At 36.2% G+C, this 24,967-nt stretch overlaps 1 protein-coding gene across 3 annotated transcripts in view; it reads left to right on the forward strand.

Annotated features, from left to right (window-relative positions):
• The window catches only part of ARHGAP5 (Rho GTPase activating protein 5), a 73,716-nt gene that overhangs the window by 25,287 nt on the left and 23,462 nt on the right, over nt 1–24,967 (forward strand). For all 3 annotated transcript variants that reach the window (XM_029237903.1, XM_029237902.1, XM_029237904.1), the window contains exon 3: nt 10,063–10,210. In XM_029237903.1, coding sequence (XP_029093736.1) covers nt 10,063–10,210 — 148 coding nt within the window. The remainder of the gene's footprint in view (nt 1–10,062; nt 10,211–24,967) is intronic.

Consider the following 24,967-nt stretch of genomic DNA (forward strand, 5'->3'; position numbering starts at 1 on the left):
TAGAGAATTAAAAAAAAAAAAAAGGATTGAGTAGACCTTCATGGAGTACTGACTCTAAAGACTTCTTTTTTATGTTGATGTGTTATGCTATGGTGTAATACTTATTCTTCCCACATAAAGTAATCACTTTCTAGTAGTATTATTGCTTTGTACAAGTTTAATAAGTTTTGTTTTTCTTACTACATTGTAAGCTTTTTGAAGGCAGTTATGATTATCATTCATCTTTGTGTACCGTACAGTAGTGATTCTCTATCTTGAATTATGTATTGACTTTTTTTTTTTTAAGTTAAAGTCTCAGACTTCCCAGGGCTATATCTGTAGCCATCTCCCAAACTTGAGTTCTTAGTCCTTGATTTTATTAGCCTAGCGCAATGGTTCTCAACCAGGGTCAGTTTTGACCTGCAGGGAGCATCTGGCAATACCTGGAGACATTTTTGGCTGTCACAACTCAGGTGGGGAATTGCTACTGGTATCTGTTAGATTGAGGCCAAGGATGCTGCTAAACACCCTGCAATTCAAAATGTCAATAATACTGAAGTTGAGAAACCCTGTGTAGCCAAATGTGGTCTTTAATGAAATTCCTGTGAGATTCTAGAAGTCAGTCATACAAGGCTTGTTTGTACTTGCTCATTAGGAAAGGCAGGTTTTTCCTCACAGGTCATAGATATTTCTTCCCTATCCTCACCATGATTGGGTAAGGATGTATTTTCAGGAAGGCGGTACTGTGGGTCAAAGCTACATGCTCTTGCTATTTAACTTGTCTGATCTTTATTCTGCTGTGAAACATGTTGTTTCCATTTCATTGTCACAGTCTTAGTTGAGGTTATCATAACTTCTTACTTGGATTATTGCAATGACCTTTTTTTTAAAAACTCTTTTTAATTTGAGGTAATTGTAGATGGACGTACCATTGTAAGAAATAATGCAGAGAGATTCCATGCACCCTTTGCCCAGTTTCTCGCAAAGGTAACATCTTGCAAAACTAGTAAAATATCACAAACAGGGTATTGACATTAATGTGACCCACAGATACTTTAGTCCCCCAGGTTTGCTTGTACTTGTGACTGTGTGCACGCATGCGTGTGTGTGTGTACTCTCTGCAGATTTTCACACGTGTAGCTTTGTGTATCATATCCTGCACAATACCTAGCATGATGTTATGCACATGGTAAATGCTCAGTTCTTACACACTGTTGAAAGTATATTACCATATTACCTTATATCCAAATGAATTCACATAGAGTTGGCTATTTAATCCTTCTTGTAGTTTTATGATAAGAATCATTATTTTGTATGAATCCTGATTTTATTAGGTTCAGATGCTTAAGCTTAGATACATCTATATAATGACTCCCGTAGTAAAAAAAAATTAGGTATAATGAAACTGTTTGCATAACTGGTAAATAAACTAACAGTATTTCGTATGTTTATTAACAGAAATCTTATATGGTAAAGGCTTTCTCTGGTTCTTGTTTATAATTTTGTTTGCTGCTGTTAGTGTTGACTGAGCACCCACCATGTGCCAAGTTATAGGTACTAAAAAGGAAAAGTGGACAGTTTCTAGAGTATTTCGGAAGTCATACCAACAGAGCTTCTTATGCATTCGCTGTGGAGAGTAAGGGAAAATCAAGGCTGATTCATAAATTTATGGTTTAAGCAACTGGGTAGATTTAGATTTACTGAGATAGTGAAGAAGGTTAAGGGTGAAAGGTTTCAGACCAGAGAGACTCAAGACATCTGTTTTGTGCTTTTTATATTATGTTTAAAATATCTATGTTGACATCCCAGTGGAAGTATAAAAGTTAGATTATGAATCTGGTATTCAGAGGAAGACTTATCAGGTTATAAAATGATTGAAAGTTATGAGTTTAGATAAATTCACGTAAGGACAGAGAATAGCTAGAGAAGAAGGGAGGGGCTCAGAAGTGAGTTTGGGTAGACCAGGAAGACTTGTTGGCAGGTGAAACCGATCCCACTACTGGGCATATACCCTGAGAAAACCATAATTCAAAAAGAGTCATGTACCACAACGTTTATTGCAGCTCTACTTACAATAGCCAGGACATGGAGGCCACCTAAGTATCCATTGACACATGAATGGATAAAGAAGATGTGGCACATATATACGATGGAATATTACTCAGCCATAAAAAGAAACGAAATTGGGTTATTTGTAGTGAGGTGGATGGACTAGAAACTCATACAGAGTGAAGTAAGCCAGAAAGAGAAAAACAAATACCGTATGCTAACACATATATATGGAATCTTTAAAAAAAAAACAAACAAAAAAAAGGGTTATGAAGAACCTAGGGGCAGGACGACAGGAATAAAGGTGCAGACATAGAGAATGGACTTGAGGACACGGGGAGGGGGAAGGGTAAGCTGGGATGAAGCGAGAGAGTGGCATGGACTTATATATACTACCAGATGTAAAATAGTGGGAAGCAGCCGCATAGCACAGGGAGATCAGCTCTGTGCTTTGTGACCATCTAGAGGGGTGGGATAGGGAGGATGGGAGGGAGACACAAGAGGGAGGAGATATGGGGATATATGTATATGTATAGCTGATTCACTTTGTTACAAAGCAGAAACTAACACACCATTGTAAAGCAATTATGCTCCAATGAAGATGTTAGAAAGAAAGAAAGAAAGAAAAAAATGAATCCCTGGTGAGAAAAGAGGAAAAACTGGTAAAGAGTAGTGACATGGGAGCCAAGAGAGCAAGTGTTTAAGGAGGAAGTGATCAAGAAAGAATGTTGCTGAGAGCTCAAGAGGAATGAAAAGTTTCTTTTTGATTTGATAGTGTGGAAGTATCTGATCTTGACAAGCAGTTTAGTGGAATGGGAGAGAAAGCCAGATGGAAGCAGGGTGAAGAATGAATGGGATGTGAAAAGTAGAGATAGCTGTAGATGACACCTTCAAGAAGTGTTTCTATGAAAGGGAGCAAGATTTGGGTCAGTAGCTAGAGTTCAATATGGGATCAAAAAAGGGTTTTGTTTTCATGTTTGTTTTTAAAAATGAGAGATATTATATTTGTATATTCATAAGAATGACCCAGGAGAGGGACAGGTTGATGCTATGAAAGAAGAGGCAAGGGGATATTGGCTTGTATGAACAGGGGATACTACAGTCATAGGAAGGAAAACATGAATCAGGGTAGAGATACATAGGTGGGTTGGTTGTAGGTATAAATAAAGAAAAGGGAATTCCTATGTGTCTTTTCCAATGAAATGTGAGTTGAGGACATTAGGAAGAGAGAGGGTAGGTAGTGCTTGTAGTTACATGAGTTTCTTTAATTGTACAACTTCTCAGAATTTTTTAGCATGCTGTGATATGTTGAGAATCTCTTGAGTGTGGGACAGAGTATATAGGGCGGGACCAGAGAAAACTCAAATTGGAAGCCATTGGGGAGAAATTTGATTTCCTGTTTCTTTCCATTTTGAAAAGAGGATTAAAGTTCATATATCATAGACATAAATTTTTAAATTAATCTGTTTTTGGCTGTGTTGGGTCTTCGTTGCTGCGTGCAGGCTTTCTCTAGTTGTGGCAAGCTGGGACTACTCTTTGTTGTGGTGCGTGGGCTTCTCATTGTGGTGGCTTCTCTTGTTGTGGAGCATGGGCTCTAAGCACACGAGCTTCAGTAGCTATGGCACACAGTCTCAGTAGTTGTAGCTTGTGGGCTTCAGAGCGCAGGCTCAGTAGTTGTGGTGCATGGGCTTAGTTGCTCCACGTCATGTGGGATCTTCCCGGACCAGGGCTTGAACCCACGTCCCCTGCATTGGCAGGTGGATTCTTAACCACTGTGCCACCAGGGAAGTCCCTCATAGACACAATTTTTTAAATCTTGATTTTTTTTCTGGTTACACAAGTGATCTTTATCTTTTCAAAAAGTCCTTCCTTTACAAAAGGAAATGTACAATTTACAGTGAAAATTCTGTATAACCTCCCCCCAGTCATTTCTTTCTCTTTCCTTCTATACCCTGCTCTAAATTTAAGGGTATCGTTGTCAATAGTTTGGTATTCGTTTTTTAATTTTTGCTATAATATTAACATAAATGATTTATTTTGATGGAATGGAATTATACTATTTATCCTGTTCTTAAACTGTAACATATATCAGTATATGTAAATCTGTTAAAATCAGCCATCTTAATTCATCTTTATTATCATTAATTTTGGTGTACTAGATCTTGACAAGGGCTAAAGGAGATCATTTAAAATTTCTTGTTCTGTTTCCATAGAGGTACATATTTCTGCTGTACTTTGTTTCTGCTACTTGGTGGATTGAATTCTAGATAATTGTAAGTGAGTCTCTTTTGTATAGTTCAGAGCTTTTTGCTTTGAAGACAGCTGCAATGTTAACCTTGCTCTTGTAAAAACAAAAAAAATCATTATTTTCTCCATCATTTTGTTTTCAGTTTTTAGGAGTCTGTTTAAATGGCATGTGGTTAGTTAGTCACGTTTAGTTTTTTGTTTTTTGTGTTTTTTTTAAATGAATGTATTTATTTGTTTGTTTGTTTTTGGCTGCATTGGATTTTCAATGCTGCGCGAGGGCTTTCTCTAGTTGTGGCAAGCGGGGGCTCCTCTTTGTTGTGGTGCACGAGCTTCTCATTGCGGCGGCTTCTCTTGTTGCGGAGCACAGGCTCTAGGCGCATGGGCTTCAGTAGTTGTGGCACACGGGCTTACTTGGTCTGTGGCATTTGGGACCTTCCCGGACCAGGGCTCGAACCCGTGTCCCCTGCATTGGCAGGCAGATTCTTAACGACTGTGCCACCAGGGAGGTTCTCCTGTTTAGTTTTGTACCAAGTCTGAGAGTCTTTTATAGCTGATCTGATCTTAATCCATTTACATTTATTTTTTAATTTGCTTTTTTCTTGTTATCTATTTTCTTCATCAGCAAAAAGAGAGAGAGAGAGAAATAAAGGAACTAATAGTTATTCTTTTTCAGATTCTTTTCCCTTGTAGATTATTACAAAACATTGGGTATAGTTCCCTGTGCTATAAAGTAGGTCCTTTTTGGTTATCTATTTTATATACAGTAGTGTTTATATGTTGATCCCAAGCTCCTAATTTATCTCTCCATGCCCTGTCTCCGCCCGATGATGTTTCATTATGTGTTTAGGATTTCTAGGGCAGTTCGAGAGTGCTATAATTTAAATATTAACTATTACATATTTGAGAACTTAAAAAAAGCTGTAGTTGCTTGTTACACACATTTGGATGACATACTGGCTAAATAAAGAATCTTTGACAAATCTTTTTCCCATGAACATTCACATAGAAGTCTTCTGACTTCCCAAGTTTTCGTGAGAACTTTGAGGCTAGCCTGATATTTTCCCTCCTTTGTTGGTCATTGGTTTCTTCTGCCTAGATGCTTTTAAGATTTTTGAAGCTTACTGAGTTCAGTAGCATATGTCTGTAACTTGATGGTTAACTCCTATTTGTGGTGATCATTCAATCTACAAATTAAATTCATTATTTCAGAAGAGACCTCGACTATCTTTGCACTTTTCTCTTTCTCACAAGCAGAGTTCCAGAGCATTGGAGTATGTTAATGAACAAAGCAGATAAAAATCCGTGCCCTTGTGTGGAGCTTAAATTGTAGCAGGCGTACACCAAAATAATAATGATGATGATGATGATATATGAGAAAATTTATATAGTGTTGTGGGTAGGAAAAGCAGTGTAAGAGGGATTAGAAGTACTGGGCAGTAGTTAGAGAAAGGCCATAGATCACAATTTTTAGTAGTCCATGTAGGCCTTATTGAGAAGGTAAAGGGAACAGCCAATGCAAAAGTCCTAAGTTAGGAGCATGTGTCACATGCTAAAAAAGCAAGTAAGCTGTGTAACTTACTTGCACAAGGAAGTAAGGAAAGGGAGTAAAATGATGGAGAAAGTAGAGGAAAATGGGGTCAGAATATATAGAAGCCGAGTTCAAAGCATGCTAGATTATATATGGCCTTGAAGGCTGTTATTTGTGGGTCACTATCATTCTGGGTGCTTTATTGAGAACGGTATGTAGAGAATGGTGGTAGAAGCAGGGAGGATTGATTGAGCAGTCAACGCAGTAATCTACATATGTGAAATGGTGATAGCTGTATGGACCAGGGAGTTAGCAGTGAAGATGGTTAAGATCTCATAGATTTGGAAGTAAGGCGTGAGAAAATAAGAGGGATCAAAAATGACTCCAAGATTTTAGCCTGGCAGCTGAAAGGATGGAATTGCCAGCAACTGAGACGTAGAAGGCTGAAGATGGAGCTCATTTTAAGGAAATCATCAGGAGTTCAGTTTTGCATGTTAAGAAAGAAATATCTCTTAGACATTCAAGTGAAGAGTCAGGTAGAAGGTTTCAAATGAGTCTGGAGTTCAGGAGAAAGAGCTGAGCTGGCAGTATTAATTTGGGTTAGCAGCATATGGATGACATTACCAAGAGGGTGATTATAGATATTGAGAAAAAAAGGCAGGGACTGAGGCCTGGGGTATTCACAGTATTACAAGGTTGCCGAGGAGGGACAAGCTAAGGAGACTAATAAGGGGAGAACAAGTGAGGTAATAGAGGTCGTCTCCTGAAGTCCACTAAAGAGAGTGACTGCTGAAAAGTTAAGTAAGATGAGAGCTGAGAACTCACTATTGCAAAACAGTCATTCGTGAACTTAAGAAGAGCAGATTTAGTGGAGTGATGAGAGTGATAAACTAATATAAGTACATATAAGAGGGAATGGAAGGAGAGGAATTGGAGACAGCTAGTATAGATGATTTATATAGAGTTTGTTCTACAAAAGGGAGTAGAATTCTGGAGCAGTAGCTAGCAGAGAGAAGAAGATTAAGACTTCTTTTAAAAATGGGAGCAAAAGTATTTTTTGGCGTGTGTCAAAGAAATGATACAGTAGAAAAGAGAACTCTGATGATCTTTTCCACTTTTTTCTGATCTTTTCAATCATATTGGTTCTTTTACTAAAGAGGTATTTATTTCTTTAATGGGTTTTTTCCTTCACTTTCTTTACATTTTGCCTCTGGTTGTCTCATTTCTTCTTTAATCTTTTATTTCAAGAATCCCATAATAAATTTAAGAGAATAGAGAAGTCCAGAATTTCTTGTTTCCTGGATTTATTCTTTGAAAGCGTCCTCAACTGTTTTTTGCTACTTAAGTTTTCTGCAGTTTGTTGGTTACATATGAAGCAATTGAGGTATTGTTTTTTTCAGTGTTATTGATTGTATCGACAGTATTTATTGAATATTTGAGGATGTTGCTTAGATGCTCTCCTTTGTTGTATTGCTGATATTGCTGAATGGAAGAGCAGATTCTGTAAAGAGCTATTTATATGCCTTTTCCTGGTCCTGTTTACTTATACTAATGATAGTTTTTAATATCCACTGGACACTTAACTGATAACATTGTTTATATTATTTGTGAAATACAATGTTTATTTTACTGGATATGCTTTTGCAGATGTGAGATTTGCCTAAGTGGCCAGGAAGAAAAGACCATGGGTATTTGCATTTAAGCAGAAATTAAGATTTGTATGAATGTAGTAATGAATCAAAAGTTGGATTATCATAAATCAGATCCTGTTTTCCTGCTGGCATAATTATTTATTGGGACCTGCCATTTCTGACTATTGGTTCATCAAAAGCTATAGATATAAATGACCAAATAACCATATGCCTCATCTTTTTCTTGCATTTCAGAGAACCTTGATGGGATTTTATAGCAGTTGTAATCATCTAGCCTTAGTTTAATTTATGAAATAGATTTTAAATTATATAAGTTAATTTGAATTGGTATAAATTTGTAGCTATAGATTAGCAACTCTTAAGTAAGGGTTGTATGTTAGAATAATGTAGAGTTTTTCAAAATTCACATTTCTAAAGAACTCCCTGAAGTGATTCTTATGCTTAAGAACTATCACTTGTAGAAAAAAAGTTATATATGTTTTTATTCATCATAAAAGCTAATATAGGAATGTCTAATTCAAAACTATTTTCCTACATAGAGTTTTCTTTTGCACCACTGTAAATTAGTAGAAAAATTGGTAAAGTCACATAAGCTTTTTATGCTTTTTTTTCCCCATATATGTGAACTATAACTTGACTGTCAGGGCAGTTGTATGTTAGTAAATTATCCCTTTATACTTTGCCAGAAATTCCATGCTATAAGCCACTTAGCATTTCATTGCCTCAGATTACTGGTGTAATCTGATCTTGGAGTAACTGCAGAATTAAATAACTTGCCCTTGTAACTTTATGGACTTTGAGGGATGGATATTCCCTGAGCATAAGCCAGAGAAATCTACCCCCAATTTTAGTGAAGTATTCAGAGTTTAGTTTGGTTCCTAAAGGGTAATATGAAAAGAGAATTTCTTAAGAGTTGATTGGAACAGTTAGGACTAGCTAGCTTACTTTTCTTACAATTTTGTTTTTTAGGTGTCATTGCAGATTAAGATCTTTTATTCCTGTTGCTCTTGCCATAGGTTAGGCATTGCTGTTTTCATTAACTTGCTTAAGTGTAATCTTTTTCACCACTGCATTATCTCTCTAAACAAAAACATCCATCTTTGGCTCAGTTTTCACTTTTGTAATCAAATGGTGCAGCTAATAGTTTGCAGGCTGGAAAGCACCTTAGTGCTCCTGAGAAAGAAGAGGACCCAGTCGCTGTATCCCTACCTCAGCTTTGAAATTACAATCTCTTCATTTCTACTTTCTTGCACATTGTTCTGTTTTGGTGGTGGTGGTACAGTGGAAGGATTGTTTAAGGAGTAAGGAAGGATCCACACTACTTGACTTGGTGGGCTAGGTCTTGAGCCATACCAAGTATTCCAATGCTTTGTTGGTAACATTTCAGACAACTAGTTATATTGTATGTAATCTGTACCTACCAGAGTTTATGTAATCTGTATCATCAGAGTGATAATATATGAAGACTTAGAAGTTGGATTTCATGAGATCTGGAAGTTTGCTAGGTAGAGCAGCCTGAAATTGAAATGAAGAAAGGACTTGATTGATTATGCAGGGTATCAGTTGCATAACTTGGAACTTGGAAGAACACATTGAAAGATCAATCCATCCAAAGGAGAGACTCCTCTGGAAATTAAAATGAGGACTGTTGCTTTAAGCATTGAAAGCTCTGCCTGTGTTCCCTCCCCTGCCCCCACACACACTTTTCTGATTAGAAATGGTATGTTTTTATGTGATTTGTAAGTCAGTAACAATACTTACGACAAATATAAATACACCCTACTTAAGGAAGACTGACTCAGAATCTCCTTAAGGGTTGAATTCCAGGCAGTATTTCCTTAGGTTTTTGAAATGTTCGCTCCCTGGTTAAGAACCCATTTTCTCCCAATGCAATATTGAAATTAAACTTTGAAAATTCTTACGTAATTTTGTTTATTATTGTGAAAATGTTTTGTCCATTACTTATAAAAATTATCTTTTTTGGGGTGCTTAATAAAACATTTTTAATAGACTAAATTAACATCTCCTTTCCCACTAGGATGTTATTTTCTTTTATAAAAATTATCTTAATATTTAAGAAATAGATAGGAAGAAAATGGGGTAATGATGGGGTTAAAACTCATGGAGTTGCATAGCTTCATTGTATAATCAATAATTAAAGCTATGTTATATTCTTACTAATATAGCTATGCACAAAAATCTCACTTGGAACTTCCCCAAAGACCAAATAACAAATGCACCAATCAACAGACCACACTGAAACTGTGAATTGAGCATTGCTTACTCCTAGTTTCTCCTTTTCACTTGGCATTGAAAAATGATCTTTTCTAATTTCCCTACCTATCCAGTTTTCTAGTATTTTACAAAGGGAAAAGTTTCTTCTATTCAGCCATTTTTTTGTCTGTTCACTTTTGTCTCTTTCTCTTGGTCACGTTGCTGCTTCTAGCAGAATTTTTTTAATGAACCCGGTATTAATGGACATTTAGGTTGGATATGGCTTTTAAATATATCTTTTGATACAAAATGTTTATTTACATTGCTTAATACTAATGTTTTTCTGAAGGAAATTAATTTTAATAGTTTTAACTTGAATATGTTTTCTTATAGCAAAAAAAGAAAACTAAGAACTTCAATCCACCAACACGTAGAAATTGGGAAAGTAATTACTTTGGGATGCCCCTCCAGGATCTGGTTACAGCTGAGAAGCCCATACCACTATTTGTTGAAAAATGTGTGGAATTTATTGAAGATACAGGTAGGATAGAAGTATCATTGCAAGAGGTTTGATATAAAATTTCACTTTTGCTACACCAATAGTTTGTCAAATGTTCCTGATTCAAGCTAAAATTTGAAAGAGGTGTATCGTTCTCATTAGGATTGATTATCTTGAGTATTAATTCTAGATGTAACCATCTGATATTTGAAAGCAGTTTTGTTGTTAGCCAGTCATGCTTTTGTTGGACTTCTCTTTATTAAATGGCTAAGTCAAATACTAAAATGTTAAACTTACTTTTTTCTGGAATTTAGAATAACTCAGTTATTAAATTATGCTACTGTTTAATCATAGTTATGATTTAAATCAGTAATTTGAATGTTTGCAACATTTTAAGTCTAATACTATTTTTTAACTCATTTTACACGTGAATTTTTGTTTTAAAAATTCATAGCAATATTTGTGAATGTGCAAGAGGTAGCTTGTGATGTTACTATTTATTCAGCAGCACTAGCTTAATATGGTTTGTATGGTTTGAGTTGTATTTGTAAGGAGTGTGTAGATATCCTCACTGTTTTAAAAACAAGCCTGCTCTTATGTTTACTTTGTCTGATGAAACTATTCAGAAAGTAGTCAGAGTTGGGTTATAAAGGCAGAACATTATGTTTATGTGCATTTAAAATGAATACAAGTTAACCATGAAACTTCAGTGATTTGAATAGACTCCAAAATGTAATGGTTTGAAAACGTGAGCTAATTTCATTTTAGCTTTATTTATTCTTAATGACCTCTTTTGATAAACAAGTGTTGTTTAAAGAATAAACAAGCTAGGATGCCCATGTCCTATCTAAAAAATCAAGCTCATTTTTACTTAGGTGTATGTACACCATACCATTTAATCTTGACTGTCAGCTAAGTTCTGTACGTACATATTAGGTTGTCCGGTGAGAAGTGCTAACTTTCAGTTTTAATAACGATTGGAATATGGGGCGATACCTGTTATCCACTGGTATTAGAGTTGAAATAGCCTATCTTCTCCCTTAAGTTAATAAATTTTAATTTATAGAGCCTGTATTTGTATATGCCTTTAATCATTTGTTTTTTCCTTCAACAGAAGTATTAGGCAAATTTCTTTATGTATTTCTGTCCATCTTTAGCATAGTAGAAATGCAGAGGTTCTTATAATATTAGCTATCTGCTTTGAGGTAAAAGAAATCTCATTTTCTCTAGTAATATAATTAGGCCTTGTGGATATGACTGAGCAATTCAAAAAGACTTTTCTTTAGTGATTAGAAAATAATAAAGTAATAATGGATTGCATTTTGTACATTTATTTTTATAATTAAAAAGTCCCACTTCTTGAATATTTTCATGGTAGTTGAGTGATTTGGCTTGAGGAAAATAAATTCCAAGTGTAAGATAAAATGAAAATTCTAGTTCAATTCTTAGCAACATTTGAATTAGTTCAGTCAACTGGCAGGTAATTTATATATTTAAGTGCTTTGTTAGAAGTATACTTAGGTACCATAAAACCATAAGAATACTTATATAAAGATTAAAGCTAGTTCTTTTGTTGATGTAGTAGTATGTATTATTTTGTTACTGATTAATGCTAATCCATTTTAGCAGAAATTCTCAGTTGTTTAAGAATTGAATATCAGATTCTCATTATGGACTGGAGCAGCCATCTCCATATTTAAGGTTTAACTTGTAATGTAAATATAATCAACACCCTTGTTTAGAGGACTAACCTTCTTTTATAAACAACCCTGAAGAAAATATGGTGGAAGTTTTTAAAATCAGCTTTACTGTCATAACTTACATGCAATAAAATTTACCAATTTTAATTATACAGTATGAGTTTTAATAACTCTATAGTCATATAAGCACCACCACAATCAAGATTTAGAACATTTTTATCACCTCAGAAAGCATCTAGTCTTTTGTCAGGTATGATGTTAGCTCTTAGTTTTTTGTAGATATTCTTTATCAGGTTGAAAAGTATCCTTCTATTTTTTTAAAGAAAGCACTGGCTCTTTTATTTTTATTTTTTTATTTTTTAAGATTTTTATTTCTTTATTTTTTTTAAGTCTGTCGGGTCTTAGTTGCGGCACGTGGGGTCTTCGTTGAGACACGCGGGATCTTTCTCGTTGCGGTGCTCGGGCTCTTCGTTGTGGTGCTTGGGCTTCTCTCTAGTTGTGGCGTGTAGGTTTTCTCTTCTCTAGTTGTGGCCTGCGGGTTCCAGAGCGCCAGGACTCTTTAGTTTGCAGCACGCTGGCTCTAGTTGAGGCACATGAGCTCAGTAGTTGTGGCATGTGGGCTTTAGTTGCCCTGCAGCATGTGGGATCTTAGTTCCCTGACTGGGGATTGAACCCACGTTCCCTGCATTGGAAGGTGGATTCTTTACCACTGGACCACCAGGAAAGTCCCAATCCTTCTATTCTTAGTTTGCTGCATTTTTATCCAAAATGGATGTTGATTTTGTCATGTGGCTTTTCTGCTTCTGTTGATATGATCCTAGAGTTCTTATTAAAGTCTGTTTATGTGGTGAATTATATTAATTGATTTTTTTTTTTTTGAGGTTTTTTTTTTTGGCTGTGGGATCTTCATTGGGTCTTTGTTGCTGTGCAACGGGCTTCTCATTGTCATGGCTTCTCTTATTGTGGAGCACAGGCTCTAGGCACTCAGGCTTCAGTAGTTGTGACTCGTGGGCTCTAGAGCGCAAGCTCAGTAGTTGTGGTGCATGGGCTTAGTTGATCCACGGCATGTGGGATCTTCCTGGACCAGGGCATGAACCCGTGTCCCCTGTATTGGCAGGTAGAATCTTAAGCACTGTGCCACCAGGGAAACCCCATTAATTGATTTTTAAATGTTGATTTTTAAACTAACCTTGCGTTCCTGGGTTAGTCATACACCATTTGGTCATAATGTTTTATCGCTGGATCCAGTTTGCTAAAATGTTAAGGGTTTCTGTATTCTAAGAAATATTGGTCTATAGTTTTCTTTTCTTGCAGTGTCTTTGTCTGGTTTTGCTATCAGGGTAAACCTGGCATCATAGACTGAGTCTATTTTCTGGAAAAGTTTGTATAGAATGGTAATATTTTTTTATTAAATTTCTGTAGAATTCACCCAGGAAACTATTTGGACCTGGAATCTTGTTTGTGAGGAGGCTTTTAACTATACATTAAATTCCTTTAATAGATACAGGGCTGTACAGATTTTCAGTTTCTTCAGTAAGCATTGATTGTGTCTTTCAAGGAGTTTGTCCATTTCATTCAAGTTGGCAGAGGTGGTTTATAAAATTCCTTATCATACTTTTAATGTCTGTAGCATCTGTCTTCTCTTTTGTTTTTGGCATTACTGATTTCTTTTTTTTGTCCTCTTGAGAGAGGTTTATCAATTTTCTTGATCTTTCAGAGAACCAACTTTTGGTTTTATTGATTTTCCTCTCTTGTCCATTTCTAAATTCATTGAATTACACTTTTTTTTCTGTTTTCCTTCTTTCTGCTTTCATTTTGTTTCTTTGTAGTTTCTTAAAATGGAAGCTAGATAATGATTTTGACCAGTCTTCTACTATAATGTTAAATGTTTAAAAATTTCCTGTAAACATTATTTTAGCTGTGTGCCACAGATCTTGATATGTTGTTTCCATTTTCATTCAGTTCAAAATACTTTGTAATTTCTCTTTTGACTTTTTAACTCATTGATTATTAAGAGTGTTTTATTTCTAAATGTTTTCCAGATATCTTTCTGTTATTCATTTCTAGTTTAATTCTATTGTAGTTGGAAAACAGTTTGATTTCAGTGTAAGTTTATTGAGACTTGTTATTTATAGCCCAGAATGTGGTCTGTTTTGAAGAATGTTCCATGGAGCCTTCAACAGAATGTTTTTTAAGCTGTTGGGTGAAGGGTTCTATAAATGTCAGGTCAAGTTCTTGAGAGTATTCGTCAAGTCTTGTCTGTCCTTACTGATTTTCTTGTTGACTTGTTTTTTTTAATCGAGTACTATTGAAATCTGAAATCATGATTGAGATTTGTCTGTTTCTCCTTTCAGTAGTGTTAGTTTTTGCTTCATGTGTTTTGAAATTCTTTTAGTTGCACATACATTTAGGATTATGTCTTTTTTTATGAACTGACCTATTATCATTATGAAGCATTCTCCTTGTTCTGAAGCCTCATTTGTCTAAAATTAACATAGCCAATGGTATTTTCTTTTGAGTAGCGTCTATGTGGTATATCTTTTTTCATCCTTTCATTTGTATCTTTATATTTAACATAGTTTCTTGTGGATAGCATATCTGAATCTGACAATCCACTTCTTTTAAGCAGAGCGTTTATTTGATCATTGGCTTTTCATGTAATAATCAGTATAACTGGTTTTAAATCTGCCATCTTGTTTTTATTTTTCTTTTTGTCTCATGTGAACATTATTCCTTTTCTTTTCCTGCCTTCTTTTGGATTAACTGAATATTTTTTATTCTATTTTAACTCCAATGCCAGGGTTATTAGTTATATTTATCTGTTAGGATTTTTTAGTGGTGCTCTAGAATTTGAAATAATAAAAAGTTCAGAAAGTTAAAAAGGCATCAGTTATCACTTTTATACCATCCTAGTGACTTTGGTTTTTAAATGAATGAACAATGATGTACAGTTTTTACTATGTGGCCACTGGTTTAAAAGATGCTGACTTTATTTTTTCATTCATTTTTGCGGGAAAAGGGGACTTGTACATAAGGTCAGTCCTGCTCCCTCAGAATCATGTTAAATGTGGCTAACAGTGTGGTACAGAACTGTAGTTAGTTGTGCATTTGTGATTTTTATCACTCTGTTTGTTTAATCACAGTTCATCTTCAGGCAACATTACACCACCATGATATGTAGCTTAAGAACCTTGGACCAGTTCATTTAACCCTCCTATCCCTTGTTCTTTTGTTGTACATTTTAATTTTCCAATATGTTTTAAACATCACAATATATGTTCATAATTTTTGCTTTAAACAGATAATTATCCTTATTTTTGAAAGATATCACATACTCTACAATTCACCCATTTAAATTGTACAATCCAGTGGTATATTTGTATATTCACAGAGTTGTGCAGCCATCGGCACTTTCAATTTTAGAGCATTTTCATTACTCCCAAAATAAACCCCACCCATTAAACAGTCACTCCCTCTTCTCCACACCCACCCCCCCTTAACTTTCTGTCTCTATAGATTTACCTGTTCTGGTCTTTTATGACTGGCTTCTTTGATTTAACATAGTGTTTTATAACATCAGTGTTAGCATCTATCAGTACTTCATTCATTTTTATTGTTGAATAATTTTCCATTGATGAACATTTGTGTTGTTTGCCACTTTTTGACTATTGTGACTATTGCTGCTGTGAACCCTCCTGTAAAAGTTTTGTGTGGACACGTTTTTCACTTCTTTTGAGTATATATACCTAAGAGTGGAATTTCTAGATCATATGGTAGCTCTATGTTTAACCGTTTGAGGAATTTACCAGACAGTCTTCCAAAGTGGCTGCACCATTTTACATTCCCACCAGCAATATGCAAGAGTTCCAGTTTCTCCACATCTTTGCTAACACTTATTTTCTGATTTTTTGATTATAGCCATCCTAGTGGGTATGAAATGCTATCTCATATGGTTTTGATTTGCATTTCCCTGATGACAAATGATGTTGAACATATTTTCAGGTGTTTATTGGTCATTTGTATATCGTCTTTGGAGAAGTATATATTCAGATACTTTACCTTTTTTATTTTATTTTTTTCCGGTACGCGGGCCTCTCACTGTTGTGGCCTCTCCCGTTGTGGAGCACAGGCTCTGGATGGACGCGCAGGCTCAGCTGCCATGGCTCACGGGCCTAGCCGCTCCGCGGCATGTGGGATCTTCCCAGATTGGGGCACAAACCCGTGTCCCCTGCATCGGCAGGCAGACTCTCAACCACTGCACCACCAGGGAAGCCCCTGGATACTTTACCATTTTTAAATTGAGTTGTTTGTCTTACTGTTGAGTTTAAGAGCTCTTTATATATCCTGGATACAAGTTGCTTTCAATATGACTTGCAAAATTTTTTTCCCCAGATTCCTTATTGGTATCGTTTGAAGCACAAAAGTTGAAAATTTTGATGAAATCCAGTTTTTAAAAAAATTTTGTTACTGTGCACATGGTATCATATCTAAGAAGGTTTTACCAAACCCAGGATCACAAAGATTTATTCCTATATGTTCTTCTAAGAGTTTTTTTGGTTTTAGCTCTTTCATTGAGGTCTATGATCCATTTTGAGTTAATTTTTGTGTATGGCACAAGGAAGGATTCCAGCTTGATTCGTTTGCTTCTATGTATCCATTGTCCAAGCACCATTTATTGAATTGCCTTGGCATTCTTTTTGAAAATCAATTGACTAAATATGAGTACTTCTGCACTTCCACGTATATTCCATTTATCTATATGCCTATCCATTTTTTTTTAATATATTTATTTGGTTGCACTGGGTCTTAGTTGTGGCAGGTGGGCTCCTTAGTTGTGTCTCATTGGCTCCTCAGTTGTGGCATGTGAACTCTTAGTTGCAGCATGCATGTGGGATCTAGTTCCCTGACCAAGAATTGAACCTGGGCCCCCTGCATTGGGAGCATGGAGTCTTAACCACTGCACCACCAGGGAAGTCCCTATGCCTATCCTTTTTTGCCAGTACCACTTTGTTTTCATTATTTTAGCTTTCTAGTAAGTTTTGAAATCGAGAAGTGTAGTCTTTCAACTTTGTTCTTCTGATAGTTCTAGGCTGTTGATGGATTTCTTTTTTCTTTTCAGCTTTTTTTAAAAAAATTTATTTATTTTTGGCTGCATTAGGTCTAAGTTGCTATGTGTGGGCTTTCTCTAGTTGTGGCAAGCGGGGGCTACTCTTCATTGCGGTGTGCAAGCTTCTCATTGCAGTGGCTTCTCTTGTTGCGGATCACGGGCTCTAGACGCGCGGACTTCAGTAATTGTGGCACATGGGCTCAGTAGTTGTGGCTTGCGGGCTCTAGAGTGCAAGCTCAGTAGTTGTGGCACATGGGCTTAATTGCTCTGCGGCATGTGGGATCTTCCTGGACCAGGGTGCGAACCTGTATCCCCTGCATTGGCAGGCGGGTAACCACTGGGCCACCAGGGAAGCTCTTCTTTTCAGCTTTTTAAAGACTGCTTCTTGTCTTCTGCATGATATTTAAAAGGAAATCTGCTGCTATTCTTAGCAGTATTCCTCTGTATATGATGTGTTCCCCTTTCTCCCTCGATTCCCGGCTGCTTTTAACATTGTTCTCTCTAGTTTTTAGCAATATTATTAAAAATGTATTTTAGTGTGTGCTTTAAAAAAAAAACACTTCTGCTTGAGGTTTCTGGAGCTTCTTAGATGTCATGGTTTATAATTTTCAAATTTGCAGCCATTATTGAAATATTTTTTCCTGTTCTATTTCCCAGTTATGGACTCCAGTTACATGGTATTAGACATCTTAAAATTGTTCTGCAGCTTACTGAGACTGTTCATTTTTTTAAACCTTTTTTTCTTTCTGTGTTTCATTTCACCTAGGCTGTGTATCTATTGCTATATCTTCTAGTTCACTGATTTTTTTTTTTTTTCCCCTGTATGGTCAAATCTAGAAGTTCCATTTTAAGTCTCTTTTTTATCATTTATCAATATCATGTTGATATTTTCTTTTACATCTTTAAATATACTTATAAAATTTATAATAGCTGTTTTAAGGCCCTTGTTTTATGGATTCTGTCATATTTTATTTCTCGGTCTGTTTATGTTTCTGTTGGCTTTTCCCCTGATTATGGGTTGTGTTTTTCTGCTTCTTTGACTGGCAGTTTTGATTTGACATCAGACATTTTGAATTTTTCATTTTGCGTGGTGAATTTTCTAGTGTTCCTTTAAAGAGTGTTGGATTTGTTTTGTCATGTGTTAAGCCTTTTGTGTGTCAGTCTGGTCCTTTCTAGGCTTGCTTGTAAGTTTATTTTGGCAGATCCATGACAGCTTTTATTCTAGTATTTATTTAGACCTACTTTAAGGTATGAAGACTTCACTTACTGCCCTGCATATTTGAAGGTCTTAAAATCAGCTATGCTTCAATTAAAAAAAAAGTCTTTTGAGAATAGAACTTGGACTAGTCTCAGCCCCTGTCCTCAGAAAGTTTCCTCTCACACACTTGCAGTATCCAACCAAAGACTCCAGTGTCTTTTCTGCATATCTCTGAGGCTTTCTCTATATATCTCTCCCTCTTTTTTTGGTACTCTACCTCACAAATTCTAGACATCTCATCCTTTCTGAACTCCTGTCTCCATATTCTCAACTCTGGTAGGCCAATATGATTCCACCTCTCTGCACTGCTATCTAATATCTGTTTCCAGGCACTAAATCGGGGCATTCAGACATTTTAATTTATTTGCTTCTTTTTCCTTACAGATCAGTTTTGAGCTGCCTATAGTTCAGTGTCTGAAAACTGTTGTTTCATTTAAATTTTACAGTTTTTAGTTGAAGTTGTGATAAGTTCCATTTAGGAAATGACCCTTGAAATATTAGTATAAGTTTTAAGTAGACAGAAAGTGTGGTGGAGAGAGATTGAAAAGAAAGAGTAATAGTCCTCTCTAAGAAACTATTTAGGATAGATAAGGAGTTGAAAGAGGTCTCAAAAATGCCTCTCAGATTCTATATTAGGGTGACCATAGGTGGTACACCATTAATGAAAACAGGAATTATGGTATGAAAAGCAGATTTGACAGTTTGATAATAGATTCATATTATGTACATCTTAAATCTTAAGGTGCCTGTAGGGCAGTGGTCCCCAACTTTTTTGGCCCCAGGGATCGGTTTTGTAGAAGACAATTTTTCCACAGACTGGTAGGGGCACGGTGTCGGGGGGGTGGTTTCAGGATGATTCAAGCACATTACATTTATTGTGCACTTTATTTCTGTTAATATTACATTGTAATATATAATGAAATAATCATACAACTCACCATAATGCAGAATCGGTGGGAGCCCTGAGCTTGTTTTCCTGTAACTAGATGGTCCCACCTGGGGGTATTGGGAGACAGTGACAGCCGAAGTGTGTTGCTTATGGTCCAGTCTACTATGTAAGATGCAGCTTAATGGTCACTTGCCACTCACTGATAGGGTTTTGATATGTTTCTGCAAGCAGTTGATTTATTATGGTCTCTGTGCAGTCAAACCTCTCTGCCAGTGAAAATCTGTATTTGCAGCCGCTCTCCAGCACTGCAGTGGGGAACAGCTGTAAATACAGATGAAGCTTCCCTCACTCGCCCACTGCTCACCTCCTGCTGTGTGGCCTGGTTCTTTAAAAGTTCAAGATTCAATTGAATGTATGGCTGTGGATCTTTGGAAAGTTATTTGGTCTTTTTTTTTTTTTTTTTGCGGTACGCGGGCCTCTCACTGTTGTGGCCTCTCCCGTTGTGGAGCACAGGCTCCGGACGCACAAGCTCAGCGGCCATGGGTAACCGGCCTAGCTGCTCCGCGGCATGTGGGATCTTCCCGGACCAGGGCACGAACCCGTGTCCCCTGCATTGGCAGGCAGACTCTCAACCACTGCACCACCAGGGAAGCCCAGTTATTTGGTCTTAAGATGAGATTTTGGTAATTGTCACTGTATAGATATTAATGTAAACTATGTGCTGATGAAATTCAGGGTGAGCATAGAGACTGAGAAGGAAAGATCACATTGCAAATAGGCTGTACAAAAGAATGGAGCCCTAAAACACTAAGAAGAAAATTTTTAATAAGAAGGAAGCATGGTTATCAGCTTTGAAGTTACAGGGGTTAGATGACTTAGAATACTTTTTTTTTTTTACATTTTTATTCAGGTGAAGTTCATATATTATAAAATTAACCTTTTTTTTTTTTTTCTTTGGTACGCGGGCCTCTCACTGCTGCGGCCTCTCCAGCCGCGGAGCACAGGCTCCGGATGCGCAGGCCCAGCAGCCGTGGCCCACGGGCCCAGCCACTCCGCGACACGCGGGATCCTCCCGGACCGGGGCACGAACCCGCGTCCCCCACATCGGCAGGCGGACTCTCAACCACTGCGCCACCAGGGAAGCCCTAAAATTAACCATTTTAAGGTGTACAGTTCAGTGACATGTAGTACATTTACCATGTTGTACAACCACCGCTTCATCTAGTTCCAAAGATTTTCATCACCCCAAAGAAAACTATACCAATTAAGTGGTTATTCCCTTCCCTTTTCCCCCCTTGCTCCATCCTCTGCCACCATAAACCTACTTTCTGTATTTATGGATTTACTTATTCTGGATAGTTCATATAAATGGAATCACACAATGTGTGGCCTTTTGTCTGGCTTCTGCCATTTCGCATAATGTTTTTGAGATTCATCTGTTGTAGCATGTGTCATTGTATGGATATATACTGCATTTTGTTTATTTGTTCACTTGGTGGGCATTTGGTTTGTTTCCACCCTTTCGCTGTTGTGAACAGTGCAGCAGTGAACATTCATGTACAAATATTTGTTTGAATACCTGTTTTCAGTTCTTTTGGGTACATACTTAGGCGTGAAATGGTGGGTTGTATGGTAATTCTATATTTAACTTTTTGAGGAAATGTCAAACTGTTTTCTGCATTTTACATTTCCATCAGTAATGTATAAGGGTTCAAGTTTGTCCACATCCTCCTCAACACATGTTATATTCTGTGTGTGTGTTTTATTTATTTTAATTTTTTTATACAGCAGGTTCTTATTAGTTATCTATTTTATACATATTAGTGTATATATGTCAATCCCAATCTCCCAATTCATCCCACCACCACCACTCCCCCAGTTTCCCCCCTTGGTGTCTATACATTTGTTCTCTACATCTGTGTCTCTATTTCTGCCTTGCAAACTTGTTCATCTGTACCATTTTTCTAGATTCCACATATATGTGTTAATATACGATATTTGTTTTTCTGTTTCTGACTCACTTCACTCTGTATGACAGTCTCTAGGTCCATCCACATCTCTACAAATGACCCAGTTTCATTCCTTTTTATGGCTGGGTAATATTCCATTGTATATATGTACCACATCTTCTTTATCCATTCATCTGTCGATGGGCATTTAGGTTGGTTCCATGACCTGGCTATTGTAAATAGTGCTGCAGTGAACATTGGGGTGCATGTGTCTTTTTGAATTATGGTTTTATCTGGGTATATGCCCAGTAGTGGGATTGCTGGGCTCATATGGTAATTCTATTTTTAATTTTTTAAGGAACCTCCATACTGTTCTCCATAGTGGCTGTATCAATTTACATTCCCACCAACAGTGCAGGAGGGTTCCCTTTTCTCCACACCGTCTCCAGCATTTATTGTTTCTAGATTTTTTGATGATGGCCATTCTGACCGGTATGAGGTGATACCTCATTGTAGTTTTGATTTGCATTTGTCTAATAATTAGTGATGTTGAGCAGCTTTTCATGTGCCTGTTGGCCATCTATATGTCTTCTTTGGAGAAATGTCTATTTAGGTCTTCTGCCCATTTTTGGATTGGGTTGTTTGTGTTTTTAATATTGAGCTGCATGAGCTGTTTATATATTTTGGAGATTAATCCTTTGTCCATTGATTCATTTGCAAATATTTTCTCCCACCCATTCTGAGGGTTGTCTTTTTGTTTTGTTTATAGTTTCCTTTGCTGTACAAAAACTTTTTAAGTTTCACTAGGTCCTGTTTATTTTTGTTTTCATTTCCCTTACTCTAGGAGGTGGGTTAAAAAGGATCTTGCTGTGATTTATGTCAGAGTTTTCTTCCTATGTTTTCCTCTAAGAGTTTTATAGTGTTCAGTCTTACACTTAGGTCTTTAATCCATTTTGAACTTATTTTTGTGTATGGTGTTAGGGAGTGTTCTAATTTCTTTCTTTTACATGTAGCTGTCCTGTGTGTGTGTTTTAATTCTAGCCATCCTATTATTCCTTTTTGATAGGGATTGCATTTTGATCTGTGGATGACTTTGGTAATATTTTCCATCTTAACAGTATTAAGTCTTCCAATCCATGAACACTAGATGTCTTTCCATTTATTTAGGTCTTCCTTAATTTCTCTCAACACTGTTTTATAGTTTTCATTGTACAAGTCTTGCATTTCCTTGGCTAAGTTTATTCCTAGGTATTTTATTCTTTTGGATGCTGTTATAAACGGAATTATTTTCTTAATTTCATGTTCGGAATGTTTGTTTCTACTATATAGAACTGATTTTCGTGTGATTATCTTTTATCCTGCAACTTTGCTGAAGTTTTTTTTATTAGCTTATTAGTTTTTTGATTGTGGGTGTATTTGGGATTTTGTCTGTATATAATGTCATATCCATTTGTGAATAGGGATAGCTTTACTTCTTCCTTTGAAATTTGGTTGCATTTTATCTCTTTGTCTTGCTCTGGCTTGAACTTCCAGTGTAATGTTGAAAAGCTGTGGTGAAAGTAGGCATTGCTGGTATTCCTTACTTTAGAGAAAAACTTTCATTCTTTCACCATTATGTTAGCTCTGAGTTTTTCATAAATGCTCTTTATCGCATCGCGGAAGTTCCCTTCTGTATTAGTTTCCTGGAGTTGCCATAATGAAGTCCCACAGACTGAGTAGTTTAAAACAACAGAAATTTATTTGCCAACAGTCTAAAAGCTGGAAATCTGAAATCAAGATGTCAGCTGGGTCACACTTCATCTGAGACTCTGGGTAGAATCTTTCCTTGCCTCTTTCTGGCTTCTGGTGGTGGCTGTCAATCCTTGGTGTTCTTGGCTTGCAGCAGCGTTAACTCCATTCTCCCTGTGTCTCTGTCTTCTAAGAAAGACACTAGTCATTGTATTAAGGACTCACTCTACTCCAGTATGACGTCATCTTATCTTAGCTAATTACATCTGTGATGACCCTGTTTCCAAATAAGTTCCCCTTCTGAGGTATTGGGGGGTTGTGACATCAACATGTCTTTTGGGGAGACAGAGTCAACCCATAAAACCTTTTATTCCTAGTTGAATATTTTTTATCATGAAAAGGATTTTGTGAAATGGTTTTTCTTTCTCAATGGAGTTATCATGTGGGTTTTTTTCTTTCATTCTATTGATGTGGTGAGTTGCATTGATTGTTTTTTTCTTATGTTGAACCACTTTTGCATTCCTGTGATAAGTCCCACTTGCTCATGGTATATAATCTTTTTAATGCTGTTGCGTTCAGTTTACTAGTGTTTTGTTAAAGTTTTTTGCATCTGTATTCATAAAGGATATTGGTCCATAGTTTTTTTTTTTGGTGTCTGTCTGGCTTTAGTATCGGGGTAATACCTCATACAATGAGCTAGGAAGTGTTTCCTCCTTTATCCTTTTATCCTTTAGAATGATATTTTAATGAAAGTTTTCTCTGGTATTAAAAACTTGCTATCTTCAGAATCTTTTGAAGCATTCCTATGTTAGAGACTTTCTAAAATTTTTTCTAGATTTTATAGTTTTTCAGTTTCCTGCTTTGTTGTCAGTGTACCTCCTGCTGCTTATAATCTTATTTTACTTTTCCAGTTTGCAACTTCTAATCTGCTGTGAGTGAGGAAAACATATGGCAGAGTTAGTTTAAGTTGTGTTTTTGGTTAGGTTAAATAGAATCTGGAAAAACAGGAGGTATTCCTCCTATAAAGGAAATAATATATTTTAGTGCAAGGGCTTTGTACATCTTTTTGGCTATTTATAATCCTTTTTGTTTCCATTTTTTCAGTTATGACAGGTTAGGTGATCAGATGACCAAGTTCCAGATAGGGGAAGAATTTCTTCACCTATGTATCCTAAAATTTATATTTGCATGTAGATGTAGTTAATCTGGAATGCCCCCACTATTACAAATGGATTATAAAGAAATAAACTATCTGTATAGCCTAGAGGTTATTTTTCTGCTAAGACTCTGTTAGAAGGATGAATGTCTCGGTAAGTTTCTTTAAATATTGGTCTAAAAATTATGTTGTTCCAACACACCAATGATGGATGAAATAAATGAGGTTAAATGGGTAAAACAAATCTTTGTTTTATTGCTAAAATAAAGGTCAGTATAACTTTCTTTTTATTTAAATATATAACTTCCTTTTTATTTGATTTATTTATTTTATTTAAAAGCATTCGCATTTGCTTTTTTGAAGAACTCCTACTAAGTTTCATTATTCTGACACTTTTTCACTAAATGTCATTAACTAATGTCTTCTGTACTTCCTTGTCCTACTTATATATATCTCAGTCCATTTTTATATTCACTCCTTTGCATACCTCCTCAACCCTGACCATGTTATTCTCTTGGCAAACCTCAACTTTGGTTAAACTAACTCCCTGTCTACTCTGTGGTTGGACCAGAAAGTAGATTATAGCTGTAGAAAAACAAAAACCATGCATTTCGTGTTAAATATGTGACCACAAATCTGAAGTAACCATCCCATATTTTCTTTATTTCTTCACATTTTGAAAACTTTTGAACGTTCAGAAATGTTGCAAGAATAGTATGATTGAGCATCCATATATCTTTCATCTAGATATACCAGTTTGGATGGGGGGCTGGGTTGCCACATTTCTCCCCAACTTTTTTTTTTTTCCCCAAACCATTTGAAAGTTACAGACATCATGGCACTTTGCTCTTAAATCTTTTTGGCATGTGTCTCTTAAGAACAAGGACATTTCCTCCACATAACCACAGTATAAATACCACCTTCAGGAAATGTAACATTGATAAAATACTGTTATTTAATATTTTACTTATAATCAAATTTCCTTCATTGTCCCAATAATGCCCTCTTACAA

This window comes from Monodon monoceros, unplaced genomic scaffold (assembly GCF_005190385.1).
Source record: "Monodon monoceros isolate NGI ecotype Baffin Bay Population unplaced genomic scaffold, NGI_Narwhal_1 Super_Scaffold_21, whole genome shotgun sequence".
Classification (NCBI taxonomy): Eukaryota; Metazoa; Chordata; class Mammalia; order Artiodactyla; family Monodontidae; genus Monodon; species Monodon monoceros.